Source organism: Nuphar pumila, chromosome 16, assembly GCF_984573655.1.
Source record: "Nuphar pumila chromosome 16, dmNupPumi1.hap1.1, whole genome shotgun sequence".
NCBI classification, from domain to species: Eukaryota; Viridiplantae; Streptophyta; class Magnoliopsida; order Nymphaeales; family Nymphaeaceae; genus Nuphar; species Nuphar pumila.
The window spans coordinates 4,788,309-4,813,763 of record NC_143264.1 but is presented as its reverse complement, the minus strand read 5'-3'; the positions used below and the strand labels follow the sequence as shown (position 1 = coordinate 4,813,763).

The 25,455-nt window shown below is 39.6% G+C and overlaps 1 protein-coding gene across 4 annotated transcripts in view; it reads left to right on the top strand.

Moving 5' to 3' along the window:
• The window catches only part of LOC149812747 (E3 ubiquitin-protein ligase UPL1-like), a 34,027-nt gene that overhangs the window by 2,165 nt on the left and 6,407 nt on the right, over positions 1-25,455 (top strand). For 3 of the 4 annotated variants that reach the window (XM_089991432.1, XM_089991431.1, XM_089991434.1), the window contains exons 2-4: positions 1,151-1,246; positions 1,336-1,542; positions 17,307-25,388. In XM_089991432.1, coding sequence (XP_089847558.1) covers positions 1,151-1,246; positions 1,336-1,542; positions 17,307-25,388 — 8,385 coding nt within the window. The remainder of the gene's footprint in view (positions 1-1,150; positions 1,247-1,335; positions 1,543-17,306; positions 25,389-25,455) is intronic. The other variant, XM_089991433.1, reaches the window with a different exon arrangement.

The following is a 25,455-nucleotide window of genomic DNA, read 5'->3' as shown; positions in this document are numbered from 1 at the left end:
TTTCATTTTCCTACTTGGCACTCTTATTGATCTTATTTGAGTTTCTAGGAGTGTAAAAGCATATGGCTGTATGCAGGTTGTGTGTACTATCTCCTCTCTAAGTTTCTATTTCTGTCTAATACTTCTTCTCCCTTTATTTTCACCTGTTCTTAATTGGCTGGTTTTGCAGGCACTTCCATCTCCTTGCTTTGACGCTTTGACTTATTTTTTTATGCTGTTGCTGACATCACCTAAGAATTTTGTGTCTGCATGTGGATGTGACTGTTTTTTCTACAAATATTGCTGTGTATGTCTGGTCTTGGATTGTACACACTGTCATTTGCTCCTATCTACAGAGGCTTTGAGAATGTGCACTCCTTTTCTAGAACAACTTGATGATATCAGTTTTGAGGAAGGTTGCAAACTGCAAAGAGAGTTGTGGAGGGTGCCCAAAAGTTTTATCAATTTCCAAATTACACATTTCAACTCTGAACCTCCATACCATCCTGATCTTTTCTCCAAAAATATAAACCACCCGTGAGAAAGCTTGATTTGTTTTCTGTTGCAGTAAGGAGCCCAGGAAAGATGATAGATAGAGATCTCTTCTCCAGTCAATAGTTTGAATAGTTCTGATTAGAACTCCATCTGTACCATCCACTAGCTTGTTAAGGTTTTTGAATTAGTTAACAATGCACATCAAATTTTTTGGAAAGACAGTTTCTGACTCTTTATGCACATCCACTAGTGTTTAGTTGACTTTTATATTGGACTTGTCATGATACACCTTTTGTAACTGTAGTGGATGCTTTATGCTTATAAGCATTCTTAGTAATGTAAGAGGACCTTATTTTTTCCATTAATTCAGTTGTTATTCATGAAAATGCAGGGTACATTATGTCATCCATGTGCTTTACATCTTAATTTTGTTGGGATTTTTCATTTGGAGTGCCAATTTATCCAGCATGATACTTATTTGCATGATTATGATTTCTTTTCCTTGTGTAACTGCAAACTTCAAAATGTTCATGATTTGCCTCAAGTGCCTCCTTTACATCATTGCATAAATATTCAGCAGTCAGAACTTTTTATTAGCAGATGCAGTATGATATGAGAGGTTCTCCTATTGTTTGCTGATTTTGTCTCATATATGTTTTTTTCCTCTCCTTCTCAGCCTCCTAAAATCAGAGCCTTCATCAATAGTGTTATTTCTGTTCCTCTAGAGGATATAGAACATCCTTTAAAAGGTTTTAACTGGGAGTTTGATAAGGTACGGATTATTCATTACCAATTCTTCAGTCTGCATTATTCTATATACTTTCATTAGCTAGTACTTACTGAATTTATAACTCTCTGCAGGGGGATTTTCACCATTGGGTTGATCTCTTCAATCATTTTGACTCATTTTTTGAGAAACATGTAAAACCAAGGAAAGATTTGCAGTTGGAGGATGATTTTCTGGTAGAAGACCTTCCTTTTCCTAGGGAGGCAATTCTTCAAATTCTTCGTGTAGTAAGGATTGTCTTGGAGAACTGTACAAACAAGCACTTCTATAGTTCTTATGAAGTACGTGAAACTTGATCAGTGACTTTTTTTGCTCTTCTCTAAGAAATGCCTTTTTAGGCACTGTTTCTCGTTATCAACTGTGTTCAGTCAAATATAATGTATTTTTAGCTGCCTGAATCTTTTCTATTTTAAGTGTTGTTTAGATAATTCATTTGTCTTTCTAACATAAATGACTATTATGGTAAATTTATTTGCAACGAATTGGACAAGATGTCTAAGTTTGCAGATGCTTCTGTGCTGCTCCTGGGAGGTCCTGTAAGCATATACAGGGGCAGAAGTCAGTGGGAGTGCTTTAGGGTGTGCCATGAATATGTTGCATTCTATTCACATAGACATGTCAGGGAACCCCCCATACTCGTGTCGACACGGCAGGACACCATGTATGGGTACAGGACTCACTGTGGGTATGCCCTGGGTCGGGTCCAACCCTGACCCGATTCAAAACCCTTTAGTTTTTTTTTTACTGTGGTTAAAGGGGCTGGGCCATTTTGGTCCCCCCCTCACCATGACATCGCCCTCTCTCTCTTGTCTTCCCCCCTCTATCCTCTCTCATTTTCCCTGTGTTCTACCCCTTCCCTCTCTCATCTCCCCCCCCCCCCCCCCCCCCTTCTCTATCTCTCTCATTTTTCTTGTGATTTACCCCCTCCTAGGTAATACGAGAGAGAGAGAGAGAGAGAGAGAGAGAGAGAGAGAGAGAGAGAGAGAGAGAGAGAGAGAGAGAGAGAGAGAGAGAGAGAGAGAGCTTTCATGCCCTCTCAGCCCAAACCCACGGCCCTTGTTAATGAAAAACAAGCCCAAACCCATGGCCCTTGTTAATGAAAAACAAAATTTCCATTCTCCCTCCCCCTTCTTTTAAAAAATTATTCATCCCTTACAAACTGTTTTTTTTTAATTTCTGATATGGATCCTAAAATATAGATCCACACTTGATCCAAACTCAAACTTTATCTATCTATCTATCTATCTATCTATCTATCTATATATATAGCTGTGTCCCCATACCCTCATTTTTTGAAATTGCCGTGTCGTACCCTCCGTACCCGTACCCATGTGACATAGGTTGCATTTTGATGGTTCATCCAGGACATATGGATCACCAAGATGAATTTCTTTCTTCTGTCTGATAATGTGCTTGCACTTTTGATCTTATGTTAGTTGCCATTAGATTGTAAAAGGGACAAGTTTTGGATTATGGGGCATGAAGTTTGTTGAACTCTCGAAGATTTCTTGTGGACTTCAGTGCAGAAGCATATGCAAATCTAAATGTAATGTGAATGGTTGCTTTAACGATGCGTCTGCTTCTGCCTGGGATTCTTTTTCCCTTGTAGATCAGGATAAGATTTCAACTGCTGATTGTCCTGTAGAAGTCAGAATTTCAGCACCCAATTACATGATCATACTGAAGGAATAAGATTGTTGCTAGTTGTATCCGGTCAAATACACATATATTGGCTCTAGAATTTTCTTTCATATGAATCTTTAAAAATTGCATACTAGTTTAGGAACTCTTTTCTGATCATTGACCCGATATGAGTTTAGTCAATATTGTGGTGTCCAATAGCTATCTGTGAACAAGATTTATCTTCTACAATAAATCCTTGTGTGAAGGACCTACTACTGGTATGATTACACTAGTGTAGTTTGGATTATCAACTATGTAACACAGACTCTTCTAACAGGGCACCACACCCGCACTGAGCTCCATTTCTATCCAAAAGTAAATTCAGTTAACCCTAACGAATTCCAGTTTTATTTATATTATATATATGCACCTTTGGACCGTGTTGTTATTTTTTATTGATGAGGAATAACAATTGTAGATTATTAATTTGATTTATTGCATGAATTTATGCATGATGATTTGATTATATGATAATTGTTTTTATTTCATTAGTGTTAACTTAAAACCATTAATATCTTGGGATATTATAGTTTTTCAATAAATATCGGGAAAATCTCGGAAAGTAAAAAATTTAAAAAAGTTGAAAAAATAAGAAACAAATACATGTTAAGCAAAGAAGCAATAAAATCCATGAATGAACAGAATAATCTGTTCTTAAATTAGGGTCATACCATGGTCACAAATATCGGTCTCAGCAAGGAAAAATCTTGTGATATTATTGTTTTTTCAATAAATATCAGGAAAATCCTGAAAAATATAAAATTTAAAAAACTTAAAAAAATAAGAAAAAATACATGTTAAGCAAAGAAGCAATAAAACATGAATTTAAATATAAATAAGAAAAAATATATGCTAAGCAAAGAATCAATAAAACATGAACATAAAACATAAATATAAATTCCTGAAAATTTCTCAATATTATCATGATAAATTGAAATTCCTGATAGTTTCAAAATAAAGTGAGTATTGCCAGTAAAATTGTTTTTTGATTTTACAATGATAATATTGCGATATTTTAAAAATATTGTCGATATCTGTGATTGTATGCAATTGCATCTGGGACTTGTGAATACTTGGGAGAAAAGATGTTTAAGGAATTGTATAGCGAAAACATAAATTACTGAGAAGATGAGATTAGAAGACTTTGTAGTCTAACAACACAATTAATCTGGTGTTTAGGCTCTATGATATTTGAACATTGTGGATTTGGGTGATGTTGGATGGATAAAGGGCAAATAAAATGATCGGATGTTTTACGTGAGTGCTGCCTGGATTGAAGGGTTTTCCAAGTGGCTGGAAGAGAAGTTGCATGTAGTTGTGATGCATATGGTGAAGCTAGATGTGTAGAGTAATAGAAGAAAATAGCTGTAGAAGTTCATACACTCAAGGGCATTTAAGAGTGTTGCCAATAAAATGAAACAACAAAGTATTCTCATCTAAGATGACATTGGAAGGCGACTCTGAAACTTGTTACAGCATATGAAAGGTTGATATGATTGAGTTAAAGGAATAAGGTAAATAGGGAGATGATGGAGACTGTAAGGATATGACAGATTTTGGGGTGACATGGATTTTAGATTAGGACACATAAAGCGGACATCACATAGCTGGGATAAGCTTGCTTATTTATATGCACGCATGTGTGTGGACGTGTTTGTTGATGATGTATCATGTTTAATGCAAGGTTGTCCGTATATACGTATCATTACTATGGGGGTGTTCCGATACGATACACACCCATATCTCGATACGGGTGCGTATCTTACGATACACTACGATACGGGCTGTATCTTAAGATACCTATAAATGCAGTTTAAATGCACTTATTTCAATTTTTTTCTTGAAAACATATAAGGCCCCTTGTGGCTAGTTTATATTCATCCCTAAAGAGCTTAAGAGTGATTTAGAGGGATTTTTTTTCCAAAAAAAGAAGAAGATGATGTTGATGATACTCAATGATTGACATTATCTAATCCATTTTTGTTTGAAATTTTAAAAAAATTAGTATGTAAATTTTTTAAGCATTATAAAAACAATGTGTTTTTTTTATGTAAACACACATTATTATGAATCTTGTAACTTATTAGCTTAGATTCGTTATTTAATATGCATATTATTTCATAGTTTGCATTTTTCTTGTGAGATTGCCATTTATAGCATATTATCTTGATTCTTTAAGGTTCAATGTCTTATGCATGCCATTCATACCAAGACATTGTATTTTGTGAAATTCATCATTGTTTCATGTGTTATGATTTTTTTAGAATATTTGCTATTTTTTCTTAATTTTTTAGTTCTTTTTGGAAAATTTGTATTAAAATTTACGATACGATACGGTGTAACTATGGGCCCGACCGATACGGGTTAGGATAGTATACATACAACCTTGGTTTCGTTGTGGTTGAAGCTTTTAGGTTTAGACTTTTGGCCTTAGGTCAAAGTGGATGCCTTGTATCAGGGGTGTGCCTTGGTTGTCCACTTTCATTTGATCTTGACTACTTAATTTTGTTCTAATCAAGTGCTAAATTGGCTTGTATCTACAAGCTGGAAATGTAGATTGATGTTATGATTGGGGAGAAAAAAAGGCTTCTTGCAATTTTAAATGGAGTTTCCTGGTCAAAATGTGGACACTAGACCAACCAGTGACTGTTTATGCAGTTGTGATCATAATGGGTTTTCATAGGAAGTGATCTGGTAATAAGATTAATCCCTTGACCAAATGACACTCATGGCGTGAAACTTTTTACCAGAGGTGCATGTATGGGAGCTGTGAAACTATCTGGTGGCCAATGATATGCCTAACATAGCTGTTATATGGTTCATGTGCAATATGGCAGGAAGTAGGAGCCCAAATATTTGATTGAAAAGTGAAATCTTCAAATTTTCAGCATCCATGAGTATTATAATTATTTCAGCTACTATGCCTATCTTGCAGCGGTCTATGATCCTTCTGCACTATAAAATATTTTTTGACACCCTTAATCCCATCAAGAGAAATAACTTGTAATTTTTAATATATATTGCAATTTGATGCATGACCATGTGAGTAATCAAGCACACAAGGTGATGCACTTGTATACACTATGTAACATAGACACGACAAACGCTCACTGTACCCCCGTGTCGACACGCTTGGGTACGGGTACCAAGTGCGGCATGTGTATGTTGTGGGTCGGATCCAACTAGAGCCAACCCAAAATCCAGCTTTTTTTTACCCGATACTCATTTTTGTTAGTTTGGATCATGGATCCGACCCGATCCACCTCGAGATGCGTGAGCGGTGGCATATTTGTAATTAGTTCTTATTACCTGTGTAAAGTTATGTCCTGCATTGTACCACTTATAAATAATAAGTAAAAAGGGAAAAACCTATTGCCGCCGACTACTCTTCTCTCTCTTCTCTTTCTTTACCTCATCTCTAACCCCTGCATGTTGGTATTTCTGATATTTCTGACATGGTATCAGAGCACAGGCGCAGAAATCGATCATCTGGAAGGCCTATAAGGACCAACGCGTGAAAGGACGTAGGCTATATTTCTGATCTTTTCTCTGTCTCCTTTCCTTAAATCAGATTTCTCCAGTTTTATTTCTTAATCTGATTTCACGCATCCCAGCTTCACGTATCCCTATTTCTCTGTCTCTTTTCCCTTAATCAGATTTCTCCAGTTTCTCTTTTTCTTAATCTGATTTCACGCATCCCAGTTTTGCGCATCCTTATTTTTCTTTCGATTCCTATTCTTTTCCAATATTTTTCCTGGTTCACACGTTACACAACATTGCTATTTCTCTGTGCACACAGCATTGCTATTTCTCTGTGCACACATCATTGCTATTCCTGGTTCACACGTTACACAACATTGTTCTTTCCCCCTCAATATACTGTTAAGTACAGTCGGCATTTAATATTTTCTGGTTTGCACATCATTATATTTCTGTGCAACGTGTGTGCTGATATCATTTCCAGTTAAGTACAGTTTGGCCTCTCATTCTTCATATAATCCATGGATTCTAAATTGAACCCTAGTTTTCTTACTCACCTCATGACCCACAAGTTATCCCATGATAACTATTTGCTTTGGAAACGTCAAATTGTGCCTTTTATTCGCAGTCATGGTCTTTATGGGCATCTAGATGGGCGATCACCCGCCCCACCTACACATATCATGCAGGAAATAACAGGTGAAGATGGGAAGGTGAGTCAACTTCGAAGCACCAATCCGGCTTATGACATATGGGTACAACAGGATCAGACATTAGTTGCTTACATAACCTCCACACTTTCTGATCGTGTTTTACAAACTATCTCTGATGACCAATCTGCTGCCGAGTTGTGGAATGGACTAGCTCATTCTTTTTCTCAGGTTTCCGAATCTCGGGCTTTGCAACTCAAGTGGAAATTCCAATCCATGCGAAAAGAAAACAAATCTATTACAGAGTTCATGGGGGATGTCATAGTGATTACAGATCAGTTAGCTGCCATTGGAAGTCCTGTATCAGATAAGGATATGGTACAACAGGTATTAGGTAGTCTTGGACCTGAATATCGCATGTTTTGCACGGCACTCCAGGTTGTCTTAGTCCTTCCATGTTTTGATGATCTTCAATCTAAGCTTTTGCAATATGAGGTCAGTTTAAATCAGGAACACGCGTCAGATGATGCTCATCCTGTGATGATGACACATACGCCTATTCAAACAGGAGTTCTATTTACTCCTCCTCGCCCCAATGGAACACCTATGAACAAAGGAGGATTACTGCCTACACCAGGTGGAGGAGGTATTGGTTCAAGCAGTGTACCACGAGGAGGACGTGTTCCTACTTGTTTTCTATGCAACAAGCGGGGACATGTTAAAGCAAACTGCTGGTACAATCCTCAGACCCGGAACAAATCAGGGAGGCCAGATAGTAGACCAGGGCAGAAGGCAACTCATCAGTTTGCCCGTACTCCTCAGGGACAGGTTCTCCCACAGGATGTACAAAATATCCTTATGACTACTTTCAATCAGATGAACTTGCGCCAAAATGAGGAAGGTATATGGTATATTGATTCAGGGGCAGCAACACACGTTACTTCTGATGCAGGTAAATTTTCTCACTTGACTCCTTACACTGGAAATGGCACTATAGTCATAGGGGATGGATCTCACCACCCTATCTCTCACACTGGAAATATCTCCCTTTCTTTGCCTGAATCTCAATTACCCTTGTAAAATGTCTTACTCACACCTGCTATTCAAAAGAATATCCTATCTGTGTCAAAATTAGTTGATGAAACAAATTCTTCCGTTGAATTTACTCCTTCTTTTGTTTATCTTAAGGACCTTCACACCAAGAAGACGCTCGCTAAAGGTGAACGGCGCGGGAACATGTACGTCTTTGAATAATCTCATGTGCCTTTGAAGACGTCGTCTTCCGTAGCCGTGACTTCATCAGCTTCTTCTTTTCCAACATTTTTGAGTCGATCTACAGATCATAGTTCTTCATCTAGAGTCTTGAAACTTAATAAGCCAGACTTATGGCATCTTCGTTTGGGTCATTGTAGTCAAGTTTTTCTTGACAAGTTGTCTGCTAAAGGTTTGATACCCGCAGTCAGTTTAGAGTCAAAATGTCCAAGTTGTCACTTATGCAAAAGTCATGTACTTCCTTTTCATAGTATCAATAAAAGAGCAACAAAGCCTTTTGAGATCATATGCTCAGATGTTTGGGGTCCTGCACCCACTGCCTCTCTTTCTGGATCTCGATACTATGTACTTTTTCTTGACTCTTACACTCGTTTTAGTTGGATTTACTTCATGAAAAACAAACATGAGGTTTTCAAGTTGTTCAAACAGTTTCATGCACTAGTCCAAAACCAATTCAATACCAATGTTGTATATTTTCAGTGTGATTGGGGGGGGAGAATACATATCCCATGATTTTAGTGAATATTTGAAGGAGCATGGCATTACCCGTAACATTTCTTGCCCTCATACCCCTCAACAAAATGGAGTTGCTGAGAGAAAGCACAAGCATATTGTTGAAACAACCTTGAGCATGATGCATACTGTGGGCATTCCTTTTTCCCTTTGGACCGAGGCTTTCCATACAGCTGTTTACGTTATCAACAGGTTGCCCATGACCATCCTTGAAGATAATTCTTCGTATTTTGTTCTTTATAATTGTCATCCATCATATGAAGAACTACATCCTTTTGGTTGTGTATGTTATGTTCATATTGATCATTCATTGAGAAATAAGTTTAAAGACAGAGCTGTACAGTGCAAGTTTCTTGGGTATGCAGATGACTATAAGGGATACAGGTGTTATGATCCTCATACAGGCAAAATTCGGGTATCCAGAAATGTTGTTTTTGATGATGAAAATTTTGACACTCTGGGTTCATCTTCCACAGATACACAGGACAGTTATGATCCTTGGCTCAGTGTCTCACTTTTATATGACTCGTTGCCTCATGAGGATTCACCTTTATTGACAGACAATGAACCCTGTACTTTCGATGTGGAACCACATATGGAAGACATTCTTCCTACAACAACATCCTCACATTTTTCTGGTCTTGTTTATTCTCGTAGAACTCACCCAGTCAATGATGAGACTCCTCTACGACATTCCACTCGGGTTAGACATCCTATAGAGCGTTGGGTAAGTTATAACAATTTCTCTTTGGATTTTCAAACATTTCTAACCAGAGTTTCCAAAGAAACAGAACCTTCCTCTTTTCATGAGGCTGTCCATTCCCGTGCCTGGGTAGAGGCGATGAATGAGGAAATGGAAGCATTGCATGAATGCAACACATGGGAAATTGTGCCAAGGCCAGACAACAAGAATGTTGTAGGATCCAAATAGGTGTACAAGATCAAGCACAAACCGGATGGCAGTGTTGAGCGCTATAAGGCTTGTCTGGTTGCACGAGGCTTCACACAACAATATGGGCAGGATTATGATGAAACGTTCAGCCCAGTAGTAAAACTGGGCACAGTCAGGATTGTCATTGCGTTGGCGTTACAACATGGATGGTCACTCAGTCAACTTGATGTTAAAAATGCTTTTCTGCATGGTGAACTAAAGGAAGAAGTTTACATGGAGCAGCCACCTGGATATAGCATGCATGATTCATCAAATTGGGTATGTAAACTTCGACGCTCTCTTTTTGGATTGAAACAAGCTTCTCGATCTTGGTTTGAAAGTTTTTCCACAGAGATCCAGCATCATGGGTTCAATAAAAGTGTTCTAGACCATTCATTGTTCATCTTCAAAAGTGGTTCAGCTATTGTTTGGGTGCTTATATATGTTGATGATATCATTATTACCGGGAGTGATGAGGATCACATATCTTGGGTTAAGTCTATGCTGATGGCTAAATTCAAGATGAAAGACTTGGGTCCCTTGCGATATTTTTTGGGTGTGGAAGTTGATAGTCGACATGAGACTATTACATTGAGCCAACATAAGTACACTATTGATATTTTACTCGCTACAGGGATGGAGGATTGTAAACCAATTAGCAAACCTTGCCTTCTAAATCATAAGTTAAGTGCTAAAGAAGGCACTACTTATCATGATCCTACTTTGTATCGTCGAGTTGTAGGGATGTTACAATACTTAACATTCACTAGGCCTGACATAGCATACTCTGTCAATCAGGCCTCTCAGTTTATGCATGCTCCTACAGATGCACATATGGAAGCAGTAAAAAGAATCCTTCGGTATTTAAAGGGTACGATTGAAGATGGTTTGATGTATAACAAAGACACAACTTATACGTCAGGACATCGAATATTCACCTACACAGACGCGGACTGGGCTGGTGATCCTGATGAGCGCAGATCAGTTTCAGGGTATTGCATCCTTATCGGCAATAATGTTGTAACATGGAGTAGCAAGAAGCAAAAGGCAGTGGCGCGATCTAGTACTGAAGCCGAGTATCGTGCAATGGCAGCAGGAACAACCGATGTTACGTGGGTGAGACACCTACTGCAAGAATTACAAGAACCGATCTCATCCTCTATGCTTCTTTGTGATAATCAGAGTGCTATTAATATTGCATTCAATCCCATTCTTCATTGTCGCACGAAGCATATCGAAATCGATCAACACTTTGTTAGACAAAAGGTGGAATAAAAGGAAATTGAACCTGCATATGTTAGGTCAGATATGCAAGTTGCTGACATTTTTACCAAGGGATTATCCACTCATCAGTTTTGGGCACTCAAAGACAAGTTGAGCATGATCAAAGACCATACTCAACTTGAGGGAGGCTGTTAGTTTGGATCATGGATCCGACCCGATCCACCTCGAGATGCGTGAGCGGTGGCATGTTTGTAATTAGTTCTTATTACCTGTGTAAAGTTATGTCCTGCATTGTACCACTTATAAATAATAAGTAAAAAGGGAAAACCCTATTGCCACCGACTACTCTTCTCTCTCTTTACTTCATCTCTAACCCCTGCAGGTTGGTATTTCTGATATTTCTGACAATTTTTTCTTGGTTGAACTGAGAGAGAGGAGAGGGAAAAAGGAGAAGAAGAAGAAACTAGAAAGAGAGGAAACAAAGGTGGAGGAAGAAAGTGGTGGAGAGAGAGAGGGGAGGAGGAGGAGGGTGGAGGCATACCCAGGCCTCGTCTTCTGTCGAAGCCTCAAAGTCGAAGGTGCTAGATGGAGAGAGAAAGAAAAAGGGACACCTTTTCCTTTTTACATTTTGTCTTATAAAATTTCATGCCCTCTCCCTTTAAAAAAAATTTCATGCCCCCTCCCTTTAAAAGAAATACCATCCACACCCCAATTTCCCCAAAATATCATCTACACCCTCAATCTCCCCAAAAAATATAATATTATATACACAAGGTGGGTTGGGTCCAACCCGATTCAAAGTCCAAGAAAGTTATATATATATATATATATATATATATATATATATATATATATATAGCTGTGTCCCCGTACCTGCAATTTTTTAAATTGTTGTGTCGTACCCTACTTACCCACACCCGTACCCATGTGACATAGTGCATACTATAATTTTTGATATCTGATGGATGTGAGGACCTTTCCTTGATAAATTTTGCGTGTTAGTCTACTCTTGATGAGGCTATTATGCCCAAACCGTGGTAGTGATCGTAGCATGTTCTTTTCCTTTTTATCATTACTATTGTTAGTTTTATTATTGGTTATATTGTTAAGAGTTCACATTTTATGCAGTGACGCTGCAGGCCCACTGCCCACGATCGCCCATCTTGTGGTTCCTTGAGATGGGCAGTGGTCAGCCAGACGGGCTTGTGCAACCCATGATCAACCTAAAATAAAAGCAAAAAAAAAAAGAGTATAACAAAGGGAAGAAGACGACCCATCTTCTCTTTCAGTTTGGGTACTTTGCGGAGCCGCATATTCATTCCTTCCCTGGAGCTGAAAAAAAACAATAGAAAGGGTGATCCTTAAGACGAACCTCTCTCTCTCTCTAATCTACCGAAGGGAGAGTTTTCTTCAGTAAACCCACCAATCTCAGAATAATTTAACTAAGAAATTGTAAACCAAAAAGGAAAATATAACATCAAATAAGTAATTAAAACTGAAATTTACCAAGCAATCTCTATAAAATTCTCTGTAACCTTATTCAAAGAAAATAGAAACTCTATATGAATCAGATTTAAATCTCAATTAAATTCAAACAAATTGAAAAGTGATAGAACTTAAGTATGCTTCATTTCTTCCCATTGCTCTTTTTTTTTTAATTCACACTGAACCAATGTGCACGATCACGAATCAAACCAGTTTGAAGAACTTAAAAACCCAAATCTCTTGGATCTATGCTAAGGTTTCAGACATCAAACATTTACCTGGATATTCAAGATCTTGACTACAATGCATCATATTCAAATCCATGATCCCCAACAGATCTCTCAGTTAAATAATGCAACTATACATGTTCAATTGTTGCGATCAACCTCTTATTTTCTTTAAGCCAACCATGATTTCACTTAGCCCATGATCAAGAATGCAAGTAGTAAATTCTTTGTTAAAACATATCTTTTTCAAATCAAGAGCACCCAACAATGGGTGGCAATAATTTAATATTCTTCTCCCTTTAATTTATCACTAACACCACTGCTACCATCTCTCCCAATCTTTTTCAAGATTCCCACCATTCCAGTGGTGGGTCAATCACACAGCTCTACAAGTCATTGTATCACATATTCTCACAATGACCCTTCAAATCTTCAGAGGGATGTGAACAACTCACAGGGCAAATGCTTTATTTACTGAGAGAGAGAGAGGATCACAATTTGCTCATTTTGCTGCGGGAAAAGGGATGAGTACCTCCCATAAACCGAAATAGAAGGATTGTCTTCTTCCTATTGTTATTTTCTCTTTCTTCTATTTTAGGTTGGTTATAGAGAAAATGAGATGGAAAGATTATTTTGATAAGCTATTTAATGAAAGTCATGCTCAGGATCTTGGAGACTTCTCCATTCCTTTTCATGAGATGAATCGTGACTTCATGCGCAAGATTCAAAAGACAGAAATTGCAGAGGCTGTGAAGAAAATGAAATCAAGAAGGGCAGTTGGCCCAGATGGTATACCTATCGAGGCTTGGAAGTGCTTGGGAGAGAAAGGTTTAAAATGGTTGACAAATCTTTTTAACATGATTTGGCAGACAAATAAGATGCCTAATGAGTGGAGGAAGAGTACTTTGGTGCCTCTATATAAGAATAAGGGTGATATACAAGATTGCACAAACTATCGTGGTATAAAACTCATGAGTCATACTATGAAACTTTGGGAGAGGGTGATTGAGTCTAGGTTGAGGAAGGTTGTCATGATATCGGAGAATCAATTTGGTTTTATGCCTGGAAGATCAACTATGGAAGCTATACATCTTCTTAGACAACTTATTGAGAGAAATAGAGAGAGGAACAAAGATTTGCATATGGTTTTTATTGATTTGGAGAAGGCATACGATAGAGTTACGTTCTCTGGTGGATAATGATGAAGAAAGGTGTTTCTCTCAAGTACATTAGTATAATTAAAGATATGTATGAAGGAGTAGTAACCAATGTCCGCACTTGTGGAGGGGTGACAACCAATTTTCCTATAACGGTTGGGTTACATCAAGGATTTGCTTTAAGCCCTTTCCTATTTGATATAGTGATGGATGAGCTTACGAGATCAATTCAAGAAAATGTGTCATGGTGTACGTTGTTTGCTGATGATATTGTTTTGATTGATGAGTCTAGAGCTGGGGTTAATGCTAAGTTAGAATTATGGAGACAGACATTGGAAGCAAGAGGTTTTAAGTTGAGTAAGAGTAAGACAAAATATATGGAATGTCAGTTTAGTAAGCAACGAAGTAGTGATGGGCGTGTAGTGAAGCTTGGTGAGCAAGAAATACCGGTGCATGATTGTTTCAAATATTTGGGATCTATCATTCAAAAGTACGGAGAAATTGATGGAGATGTAAATCATAGGATAAAGGTTGGGTGGATGAAATGGAAAAGTGCAACTGGAGTGTTGTGCGATCGTAGAATGCCATTGCGGTTGAAGGGAATGTTTTATAGGACGACTATTAGGGCCGCTATACTATATGGTACAGAATGTTGGGCTGCCAAGAGACATCATATTCAAAAAATGAGTGTAGCTGAGATGCGTATGCTGAGATGGATGTGTGAAAATACAATAAAAGATAAGATTCAGAACGAGGAGATACGAAATAAGGTAGGCGTTGCACCCATTGAAAATAAGATGAGAGAGAATCGTTTACGGTGGTTTGGACATATTTGGCGAAGGCCTAATGATGCTCCAGTTAGAAGGATGGAGAAATGAGAAAATCTATTAGTTAAAAGAGGTCGGGGTAGGCCTAGGAAGACATGGATGGAGGTGATAGGAAAGGATATGAATGCTTTGAACCTCACCGAGGACATGGCATTGGATAGAAATGATTGGAGGAGAATGATTCATGTGGAAGACCTCTTTTTTGGTTCATATCGCCGACCCCAATTGTTTTGGGATGAAGGCGTAGTTGTTGTTGTTGTATAGAGAAAAGCTGCAGGCCCATCGGGTTTACCGCTGCCTATCTCGAGAAAGCTACAAGATCGACAGTGGTGAACAGCAATGATGCAGGCTAGGCCTGCAGCTGTGCTGCATAAAATGTGAGCTCTATTGTCATATCAAGCTACAAGGAATGGAGACAAATAATAAACCATGTGCTGTATTTATAATATGTTGTCATGAGACTAAAAATTCTTGAAAATGGCATTTGCTAAGGAAAAATATGGCACTTGAGTTGGCAACTAACTTAAATTGGTAAGGAAGACTTCTTTGCAATTATCTGAGGATTGTCTGTAATGGGGAGAGCTGACTTCTAAATTTATACCTTCTTGAACTTTGGTGGACTCATGGCATGGTGATTTTGTGCACTAAGCTCAATTAAGCCTCATGCATTTTCTACTGTGTGCTTGGAAATCGTGCACCACATTGTTGCTTGTAATTTCAGTTTTTTATTTTTGAAAGATCATATAGACAGGGCCTTTTACAATGTAGATTGATCTTTGATTTAAGATGGAGAGCATGTATTTTTGGCTTGCATTTTATTACCTTCTTTGATGGTTTGCATTAACTGTAAGTTTAGTAGGCACCTCACTCCTAAGACACTCCCTGTCAAACGTTGTGTGGATCATGTGCTCATGTGGGTGAATGCTTTCTCTTACGAGCTTGGAGTATGTGGTTGGTGGCCCTCAAAATTTTTTAATATGATGACAAATTTAAAGCTTAATGGAAAAAGTTAACCACAAGTGGAGAAGATTCGGATGCCAACTGTCTTTACTTGTAACATGGGGCCATTGTTAAACATGCCTTCTGTAAATCTGTGCTCATGTGGGAAAGGGCTTTATTTTACAGAGTTTGAGGCTAATAGGAAAAAGTGTTCTTTTTCTTTATTCCAAATGAAAGAACAAAAGAAGCTTTGGATGTCAATTGTCTTTAGTTGCAACTTGGAACATTGTGTGTTAGATGTCTTGTGATGCAACTATTATCCGGGAGATCTAGTTCCACTTCCAGAATAAGGTTGAGATTGAGATTCACACGAACATTGATGCTTGGGTAGCTTAATGACTATTAAGATTTTAGTCAATTCTGTGTTTACTAGTCAAGCAATATCACTTCCCTTATTTCTACTGCCCAAGACACTCACCAAATGACACAACAAAATCTTTAAAGAATCCAGTGGAAGGGTGCGAACTGTGTTAACAAACACTTCACTTGGTCTTCATGTTCTATGTTGACATGACAAAACACAAACATGACACCAGCCATGCTACCTCACTTGATGAACATAGTCAAATCTTCATTCACATGGCCAACACCATGCATGTGATTTCACCCATGTATCTTCTGTGCTCTTTGAGCTCATTTTGTCATTATCTGCATATTTCTTTTAAAAATTTGTTGTTGGCATGTCTATGTTTGTATTTCTTAATTATCTCGAGTTTTGGCTTGGGAATTTGTATGTAAGAGGAATTTAATGTCTTATTTACACAAGCATAAAATAAATGAGATATAAAAGAGTGTTATATGCACAAACGTAAAATAAGTGAGATATAAACGTGTCACCATGTTTTGATTTGCATAAAATTGCTATTATTGTGTCAAGTATTTATATTGTATCTACATCCATCGTCCTTGTTTGTATGGAGAAAGGAACTTACCTTGATAATTGAAGCTCAGTTACTTTCCTGCCATCAAAGAGTGTAGTTTGATGCCTTGAGTTGTTCAGTTGAACTTTGAAGCCACTTAGTGTGTATGATCACCAAAGATGTAGATGTAGGGTAGTGGTTGATGAAGATGATCAAATCCAACTATGGGCTTTCTGTTGGGTATTGGGTTTGGGTGGAACAAGCAAATAGAAGGATAAAATAATCTATATGGAAGTGATGTTTTGAGGTGTTTGATGCTCTCTTTGTAGGACTGAGATTATGATTCTGCTGTAATAGGCTCTCTTGGCATTTGCTGGCGATTGTGAATAGGGCTATGCATGAACCAAACCAAAATTGAGTTTGGTATATTTTATCTTGACTTGGTGCAACTCACACCAGGCTTGATCTCAACTTGACCCTGAGCTTGAGCAGTTTTTCTCCAATTTCAGTACCAGCAGGCATCCTTGTTCTTTCTGGTTGATGTGGTTTACTTTCTGCTGTTGTTTTATCTGAGATTATGCGGTGATTGTGCAAAAATGTTTGATAGGCATATCCTGATTATTTTTCTTGTTTGGGATTTGCATATATTTGAGGACGCTATTGTCTAGATTTAGGTGTTATTCATGATTGTGCACATGGACTTTTATTCTAATTATTTGGCTGGATCTGAAATGCAGCAGCATCTTTCTTCTCTTCTTGCTTGCACGGATGCAGATATTGTGGAGGCCAGTTTACAGACTTTTTCTGCATTCTTAAAGAAAACAATTGGAAAATGTTCTATCAGAGATCCTGCCTTGAATTCAAGACTTTTTGCATTTTCCCAAGGATGGGGTGGTAAAGAAGAAGGCCTTGGGTTGATTGCATGTGCCACCGAGAATGGATGCGATTCTGTAGCCTACCAGCTAGGTTCTACTCTTCATTTTGAGTTTTATGAATCAAGTGGGTCACTTGATGAGCGTACTGGCAAAGAAGACATGAACAAAGGTCTGCAGGTGATTCATTTACCTGACATTGGCTCTCGCCAGGAGAATGATCTGGAGCTTCTAAACATGCTAGTCATAGAATATAAAGTGCCCCCACATTTACGCTTTTCACTCTTGACAAGACTTCGCTTTGCAAAGGCATTTGGCTCATTGGCTTCTCGCCAGCAGTACATCTGTATACGCCTATACGCATTTGTGGTGCTTGTTCAGGCTAGCAATGATGCTGATGACCTGACTGCATTTTTCAACAATGAACCTGAATTTGTGAATGAGCTAATGTTTTTATTAAGTTATGAAGATTTAGTTCCTGAAAGGATTCGCATTCTAGCAATTTTATCTTTGGTGGCACTTTGCCAGGATAGGTCTCGACAGCCAACTGTTTTAGTTGTTGTGACATCTGGGGGCCATCGAGGAATCTTACCCAGTCTCATGCAAAAGGCTGTTGATTCCATTACAAGTGATTCTTCAAAATGGTCTGTTGTTTTTGCAGAAGCACTCCTGTCTCTTGTCACTGTTTTGGTATCTTCATCCTCAGGATGCTCTGCTCTGCGAGAAGCTGGATTTATACCCACTCTTCTTCCTCTTCTTAAAGACATTAATCCTCAACACTTGCACTTAGTGAGCACATCAGTTCATATTCTGGAGGCATTCATGGACTACAGCAACCCTGCTGCAACACTATTCAGGGACTTGGGGGGTTTAGATGACACAATTGCACGGCTAAAAATAGAAGTGTCTTATATAGAGAAGGGCTCGAAGAAAAACGAGGAAGACTATCAGGCTCATGGCAGTAATGGGAAGGGTAAAGCTGTTGTCGACACTTCTGGTGATCTTGATGTTCGGTCTCTCTATTCTGAGTCATTGGTTTCCTATCACCGGCGGCTGCTGATGAAAGCACTACTTCGTGCAATATCCCTTGGCACTTATGCTCCTGGTAGCACTGCCCGTATTTATGGTTCAGAGGAGAGTTTACTGCCACAATGCTTATGTAACATTTTCAGAAGGGCAAAAGATTTTGGTGGTGGTGTATTTTCTCTTGCTGCTACTGTCATGAGTGATCTTATTCACAAGGACCCCACCTATTTTTCTGTTCTGGATGCTGCTGATCTGCCTTGTGCATTTCTGGATGCTATCATGGGTGGTGTACTTTGCTCTGCAGAAGCTATATCATGCATTCCACAATGCTTGGATGCCCTGTGTCTAAATAACAGTGGTCTCCAGGCTGTGAAGGATCGAAATGCTTTGAGATGTTTTGTGAAAATATTTACCTCCAGGACCTATCTACGTGCGCTCGCTGGTGATACTCCAGGATCTTTGTCCACAGGCTTGGATGAATTGATGCGCCATGCGTCTTCTCTTCGTGGGCCTGGGGTGGATATGTTGATTGAGATATTGCATTCAATATCAAAGATAGGATCAGGGAGCGAACCAACATCACTTTCTACAGAAACTCTGAACTTGTCTTTGCCTGTACCAATGGAAACAGATGTAGAAGAGAGGGCTTTGATTTCCTCAGATGATGGGGAATCATCCAAGATGATGGAGGGTTCTGAGCAAATAGTTGAGGCATCTAGTGAAGGTTCACTTGCAAATGTTGAGCCCTTCCTTGTTGAGTGCATAAGCAATGCTGCTCGGCTTCTAGAAAATGTTCTCCAAAATGCAGATACGTGCCGCATATTCATTGAGAAAAAGGGGATTGAAGCAGTTCTACAATTATTCACATTGCCCTTGCTGCCTCCTTCTGCTTTGAGCGGTCAGAGCATATCAGTTGCCTTCAAGAGCTTCTCACCACAGCATTCTGCTGCACTTGCCCGAACTGTGTGTGTGTTTTTAAGGGAACACCTCAAGCTGACAAATGAATTGTTGACTTCAGTAGCCAGGACTCAACTTGTTGATTTGGAAATAGCAAAACAGACAAAAGTTTTGAGATGTCTTTCTAGTTTGGAAGGTCTTCTGTCCTTCTCCAATTTTCTATTGAAGGGAACAACTACTATGGTGTCTGAATTGGGTTCTGCAGATGCTGATGTTTTGAAGGATCTAGGGAAGACCTTCAAGGAAATACTTTGGCAACTTTCTTTGATGAGTGATTCAAAGATAGATGAGAAGCGAGATGCTGATCAAGAAGTTGGATCAGCAGATGCTTTAGCATCAAATATCATTGGCAGAGAAAATAATGATCTTGTTTCATTCATCAGGCGTGTCAATCCGATTTCAATTAGGAGTGGTTCTGCATCCCGTTGGGCTGGAGAACCTGATTTTTTTCCTGTAATTCATCCTGGGGAAGGTGTTAACAGGCATGGTAGAAGACATCATGCAAATGAAGTTCTAAGCAGAGCACGTGGTGGAAGAAATAATCGTTATGCAGATACCTCTCACATTGATTCAGAAGGTTCTACAAACACATCAGAAATATCGCACATGCAGGAAAGTAAAAGAAAAAGTCCTGATGTCATGATTTCAGAAGTCTTAAATAAACTTGCTACTGCCATGCGCTCTTTTCATGCAACTCTGGTGAAAGGGCTCACAGCTCCCAATCGACGGAGAGCTGACTCTGGGTCACTTAGTTCTGCTGCTAAGAACCTTGCAACTGCTCTTGCTAAAACTTTTCATGACAATCTCAGCTACTCGGGCTATCCTAGTTCAAGTGGCCTTGAAATGTCTCTGTCAGTGAAGTGTCGATATCTTGGAAAGGTTGTGGATGACATGGCAGCCTTGACTTTTGATAGCAGGCGCCGATTATGTAATACGGCACTGATAAATAACTTCTATGTACATGGAACATTTAAGGAGCTTCTGACCACTTTCGAAGCTACAAGCCAGTTGCTATGGACTCTACCTTTCACTATTCCAGGTCCCAGTTCAGCCCAAGAAAACATTTTAGAAGGAAACGAGCTGTCTCACAATACCTGGTTGTTAGATACATTGCAAAGTTACTGTCGTATGCTTGAGTATTTTGTCAATTCGTCTTTACTTTTGTCGCCACCATCCGCGTCTCAATTGCTTGTTCAACCTGTTGCTTCTGGGCTGTCAATTGGGCTCTTTGCGGTCCCTAGGGATCCAGAAGTTTTTGTTCGCATGTTGCAGTCTCAGGTTCTTGATGTGATTCTTCCCGTATGGAGTCACCCTATGTTTGCTCGTTGCAGTGCAAGTTTTATCACCTCTGTTGTTTCTATTGTTACTCATATATACTGTGGTGTAGGAGATATAAAGAGGGGCAGAAATGGTGTCACAGGAAGTGCAAGTCAGCGTTTAATCGGACCCCCTCCTGATGAATCTGCTATTGCTACGATTGTGGAGATGGGTTTTAGTCGAGCAAGGGCAGAGGAAGCACTCAGACGTGTTGAGACAAATAGTGTTGAAATGGCTATGGAATGGTTGTTTAGCCATGCAGAGGAGCCTCTGCAAGAGGATGATGAACTTGCACGGGCACTTGCCTTGTCACTAGGTAACACATCAGATGCATCTAAAGAGGACAGTGGTGATGTGATGATAGATGTTCCAGCAGTGGAGAGAGGGGCTGAGCTTCCACCTATTGATGATATTCTTTCTGCATCTATGAAATTGTTTGAAAATAGTGATTCCATTGCCTTCCCCTTGACTGATTTGCTTGTAACCCTTTGTAATCGGAATAAATGTGAAGATCGCCCAAGAGTGGTGTCTTATCTCATTCAGAATTTGAAGCTTTGTCCCATGGATTTCTCTAAAGAAACTGGTGCATTATGTGCAATCTCTCATATTTTAGCCCTGCTTCTCAGTGAAGATAGTAACACTCGAACAATTGCAGCAGAGAATGGTATTGTTCAAATTGTATTGGATATCTTGACGAACTTTAAGCTGTGCAATGATTCAAGAGGAGTTATTGCAGTTCCAAAATGTATAACCACTTTATTGCTTATCTTGGATAACATGTTGCAGTCCAAACAAAAAGTTTCTTCAGACAACCCTGGAAGATCTCAGTCAGGATCAATAGCCAGTGCTTTGGGGGATGATACCACTTTATCACTTTCAACACCTCATAAGGAATGCAAACCTGCTTCTGATGGCCAAGAAAAAGAAACAGCTGATGTTTTTGAAAAGATATTAGGGAAGTCTACTGGGTATGTAACTGTTGAGGAGAGTCATAGACTGCTGGCAATTGCTTGTGACTTCATAAAACAGCATGTTCCTGCTACAATCATGCAGGCTGTTTTGCAACTATGCGCTCGATTAACAAAATCACATGCTATAGCAATGCAGTTTCTTGAAAGTGGAGGTTTGGCTGCTCTTTTCAGTCTTCCTAGGAGTTGTTTTTTCCCAGGTATTGACAATGTGGAGTCTGCTATTATACGGCATCTTCTGGAGGACCCTCAAACCCTTCAAACTTCTATGGAGCTGGAGATACGTCAAACTTTAACAAGCATTAGCAGCCGTCATGGGGGCCGTGTTTCCACCAGGACATTTCTGACCTCCATGGCACCTGTTATTTCCAGGGATCCTAGTGTTTTTATGAAGGCTGCTGCTGCAGTTTGTCAATTGGAATCTTCAGGAGCGAGAATGTATGTTGTACTGTTGAAGGAGAAGGAGAAGGAGAAGGAGAAGGAGAAGGAGAAGGAGAAGGAGAAGGAGAAGAAAGAGGACAGGGATAGAGCAAAAGCTGCAGGTACTGAAAGTGGGACTGGGAGTTCCTCAAATGAGGGCATTCGAATGCCTGAAACATATAACAAGCTCCATGATGGGTCTGGAAAATGCTCAAAGGGGCACAAAAGGACCCCCCACAGTCTTGCACAAGTTATAGACCAGCTCTTAGAAATCATAATGAGCTATCCCTTGCCAAGGAAACAGGATCAGTGTTTGAGCTCTGAGGTATCTATGGAGATTGATCCGCCTGCCACTAAGGAAAAGGGTAAATCAAAGGTTGATGATGCCAAAATGGAGGATGATCACTCATCTGAAGGATCTGCTGGTTTAACAAAGGTGACTTTTGTCTTAAAGTTGATGAGTGAGATTCTTCTGATGTATGTTCATGTGGTGGGTGTTGTTTTGCGGAGGGATTCAGAAATTTGTCAACTGCGTGGATCAAGTCAAGTGGATGGTACAGGACATGGTGGGCTACTTCATCATGTACTGCATGAGTTACTTCCATTATATTCTGACAAAGGTTCTGGAAATATGGATGAATGGAAGGATAAGCTCTCTGAGAAAGCTTCATGGTTTTTGGTTGTGCTGTGTGGCCGTTCTAGTGAAGGACGTAGGCGAGTGATAGGTGAACTTGTGAAAGCTTTGTCTGCATACTCAAACTTGGAGAGCAACTCCTCAAAAAATGTCTTGTTACCTAGCAGAAAACTTTTAGCTTTTGCTGATTTAGTGAACTCCATTTTGTCGAAGAACTCATCTTCGAGTACTTTGCCAGGTCCTGGATGCTCACCAGATATAGCAAAAACTATGATAGACTGCGGAATGGTTCAATCATTGACAGGTATTCTTCAGGTCATTGACCTTGATCATCCTGATGCTCCAAAAGTGGTAAACCTGATATTAAAAGCATTGGAGAACTTGACTAGAGCTGCAAATGCTAGTGACCAAGTGTATAAATCTGATGGAATCAATAAGAAAAAATCTTCAGGTACCACTGGAAGGGTAGAAGATGTAGCTGTATTTTCTAATGGTGAACCAGTGGAGAACAATCAAGTTGCACATCCTCGACAACAAGATACTGGTGTAGTTCGAGCTGAAGAACCACCTCGAGAAACTTCTATTAATGCGAGTGAGCCAGATGAGAACCAAAATCAGCCTATGGAACATGATATGAGGATAGAAGTGGAAGTGACTGTGCATACTCATCCTTCTGTGGAGCATGAGGTAGAGTTCATTCGTGGTGAGATGGAAGATGGGCACAATGCAGATGGTGTTGGAATGACTTTTCGTGTTGAGCACAGAACAGTTGATGACATGGGTGATGACGATGATGAAGACATGGGTGATGATGGTGAGGATGATGAGGAAGATGAAGATGAAGATGAAGATGAGGATGAAGATATAGCTGAGGAGGGTGGTGCTCGGATGTCTTTAGCTGATACTGATGTGGAAGATCGTGATGATAATGGCCTAGGAGATGACTATAATGATGATATTATGGATGAAGAAGATGATTTTCATGAGAATCGTGTTATAGAGGTTAGATGGAGAGAAGGTCTAGATGGTTTAGATCATTTACAGGTTTTGGGGCGACCTGGTGCTTCAAGTGGTCTAATTGATGTTGCAGGTGAACCCTTTGAAAGGTTGAATGTGGATGACATTTTTGGTCTTCGCCGGTCTAGTGGTGTAGATCGTCGACGTCAAACTGGAAGTAGACCTTTCCTTGAGCGATCTGGTTTAGATCACATTAATGCTTTTCAGCATCCTCTTCTTATAAGGCCATCCCTTTCTGGAGAGTCAAATGTTTCAATGTGGCCATCTGCTGGAAGTGCACGAGATGTAGGCTCTGTTTCAGTTGGAAATATTGATGTTGCTCACTTTTACATGTTTGATGCTCCAGTTCTTCCACCTGAACATGCAACAGCTAACATTTTTGGTGATCGTTACATGGGGTCTGCACCAACTTCATTGTTTGACTTTTCAATAGGCATGGACCCTTTGCATTTTGTGGGAAGAAGAGGGCCAGGTGATGGTCGGTGGACTGATGATGGCCAGCCTCAAGCTGGTGGGCAAGCTGCTGCTATTGCACAAGCAATGGAGGAGCAATTCATTTCTCAGCTTCGCAGCTTGGCCCCAGCTGAAAGTCTTCCAGTGCCCAAATCATCTGAGAATTCTGAAGTGCAGGATAAGCAACAAAGTGAATTGATTCCATCAAATTCTGAGAATCCGCCCCTAGTGAGTGGAGATGTTTCTGCAAATGAACAAGATGGAGGTTTGCGTTCAACGCATCATGAGACTTCAGCTGCCATAGTGGATGTATCTCTTCCCGATTTATCTCGTGGGACTCTGAATTTTTATACTGCTGTCAGAGAACCACAAGAAAATTTTGCTACCCAGGAGTCTAACTTGATGCATCCTGATGAATGTGTTGCCAATGCTACTGAAAGCGTGCAGATCATGAATGGAAATAATTCTTCTGGTGATCTTTCTATTCCAATCCCTGAGTTTGCTCTGCCATCTACTGATGTACAGGATGAAGTTCCTCTAGGTCAGGATGGATCAGGAATAGCTGAGCCTAATGATCAGTTTCACTTTGAAGGCAGTAGTGGAGCTTCAGGTGCAGAGACCCAGTCAAGCACTTACACTTTGCTAGATTCTGGCTTACAAATTGCTGGTGCAGTTCATGGCCAAACTGTGCCATGCCAAATCAGTGCAGACGTCGAGATGGATGGTGCAGATACTGTTGATAATCAAGCTGCTGGGCCTGCTTCTAATAATGGAGCAGATGAGCCACCGTCGAGGCAAAGTTCTGAAGTAGCTGCACAAGTTGGTAATCAAACTGAACATGGTAATGTGAACAATGACACTTCAGGTACTAATATAATAGATCCAACCTTCTTGGAGGCTCTGCCCGAGGATCTTCGCGCAGAAGTGTTGGCATCAACACAAACTCAGTCTGTTCAAGTTGCAGCATATGTACCTCCTCCAACAGAAGATATCGATCCTGAGTTTTTGGCTGCTCTTCCTCCTGATATCCAAGCAGAAGTTTTAGCTCAGCAAAGAGCTCAAAGAGCCTTACAATCTCAGCAAACTGAAGGGCGAGCAGTTGACATGGACAATGCATCAATAATAGCTACTCTCCCAGCAGATTTACGTGAAGAGGTCCACATTTTTGAATTCTATTTTCTGCACTGTTAGTTTTTGTGGTTGTACATGTTCTAAATTATTT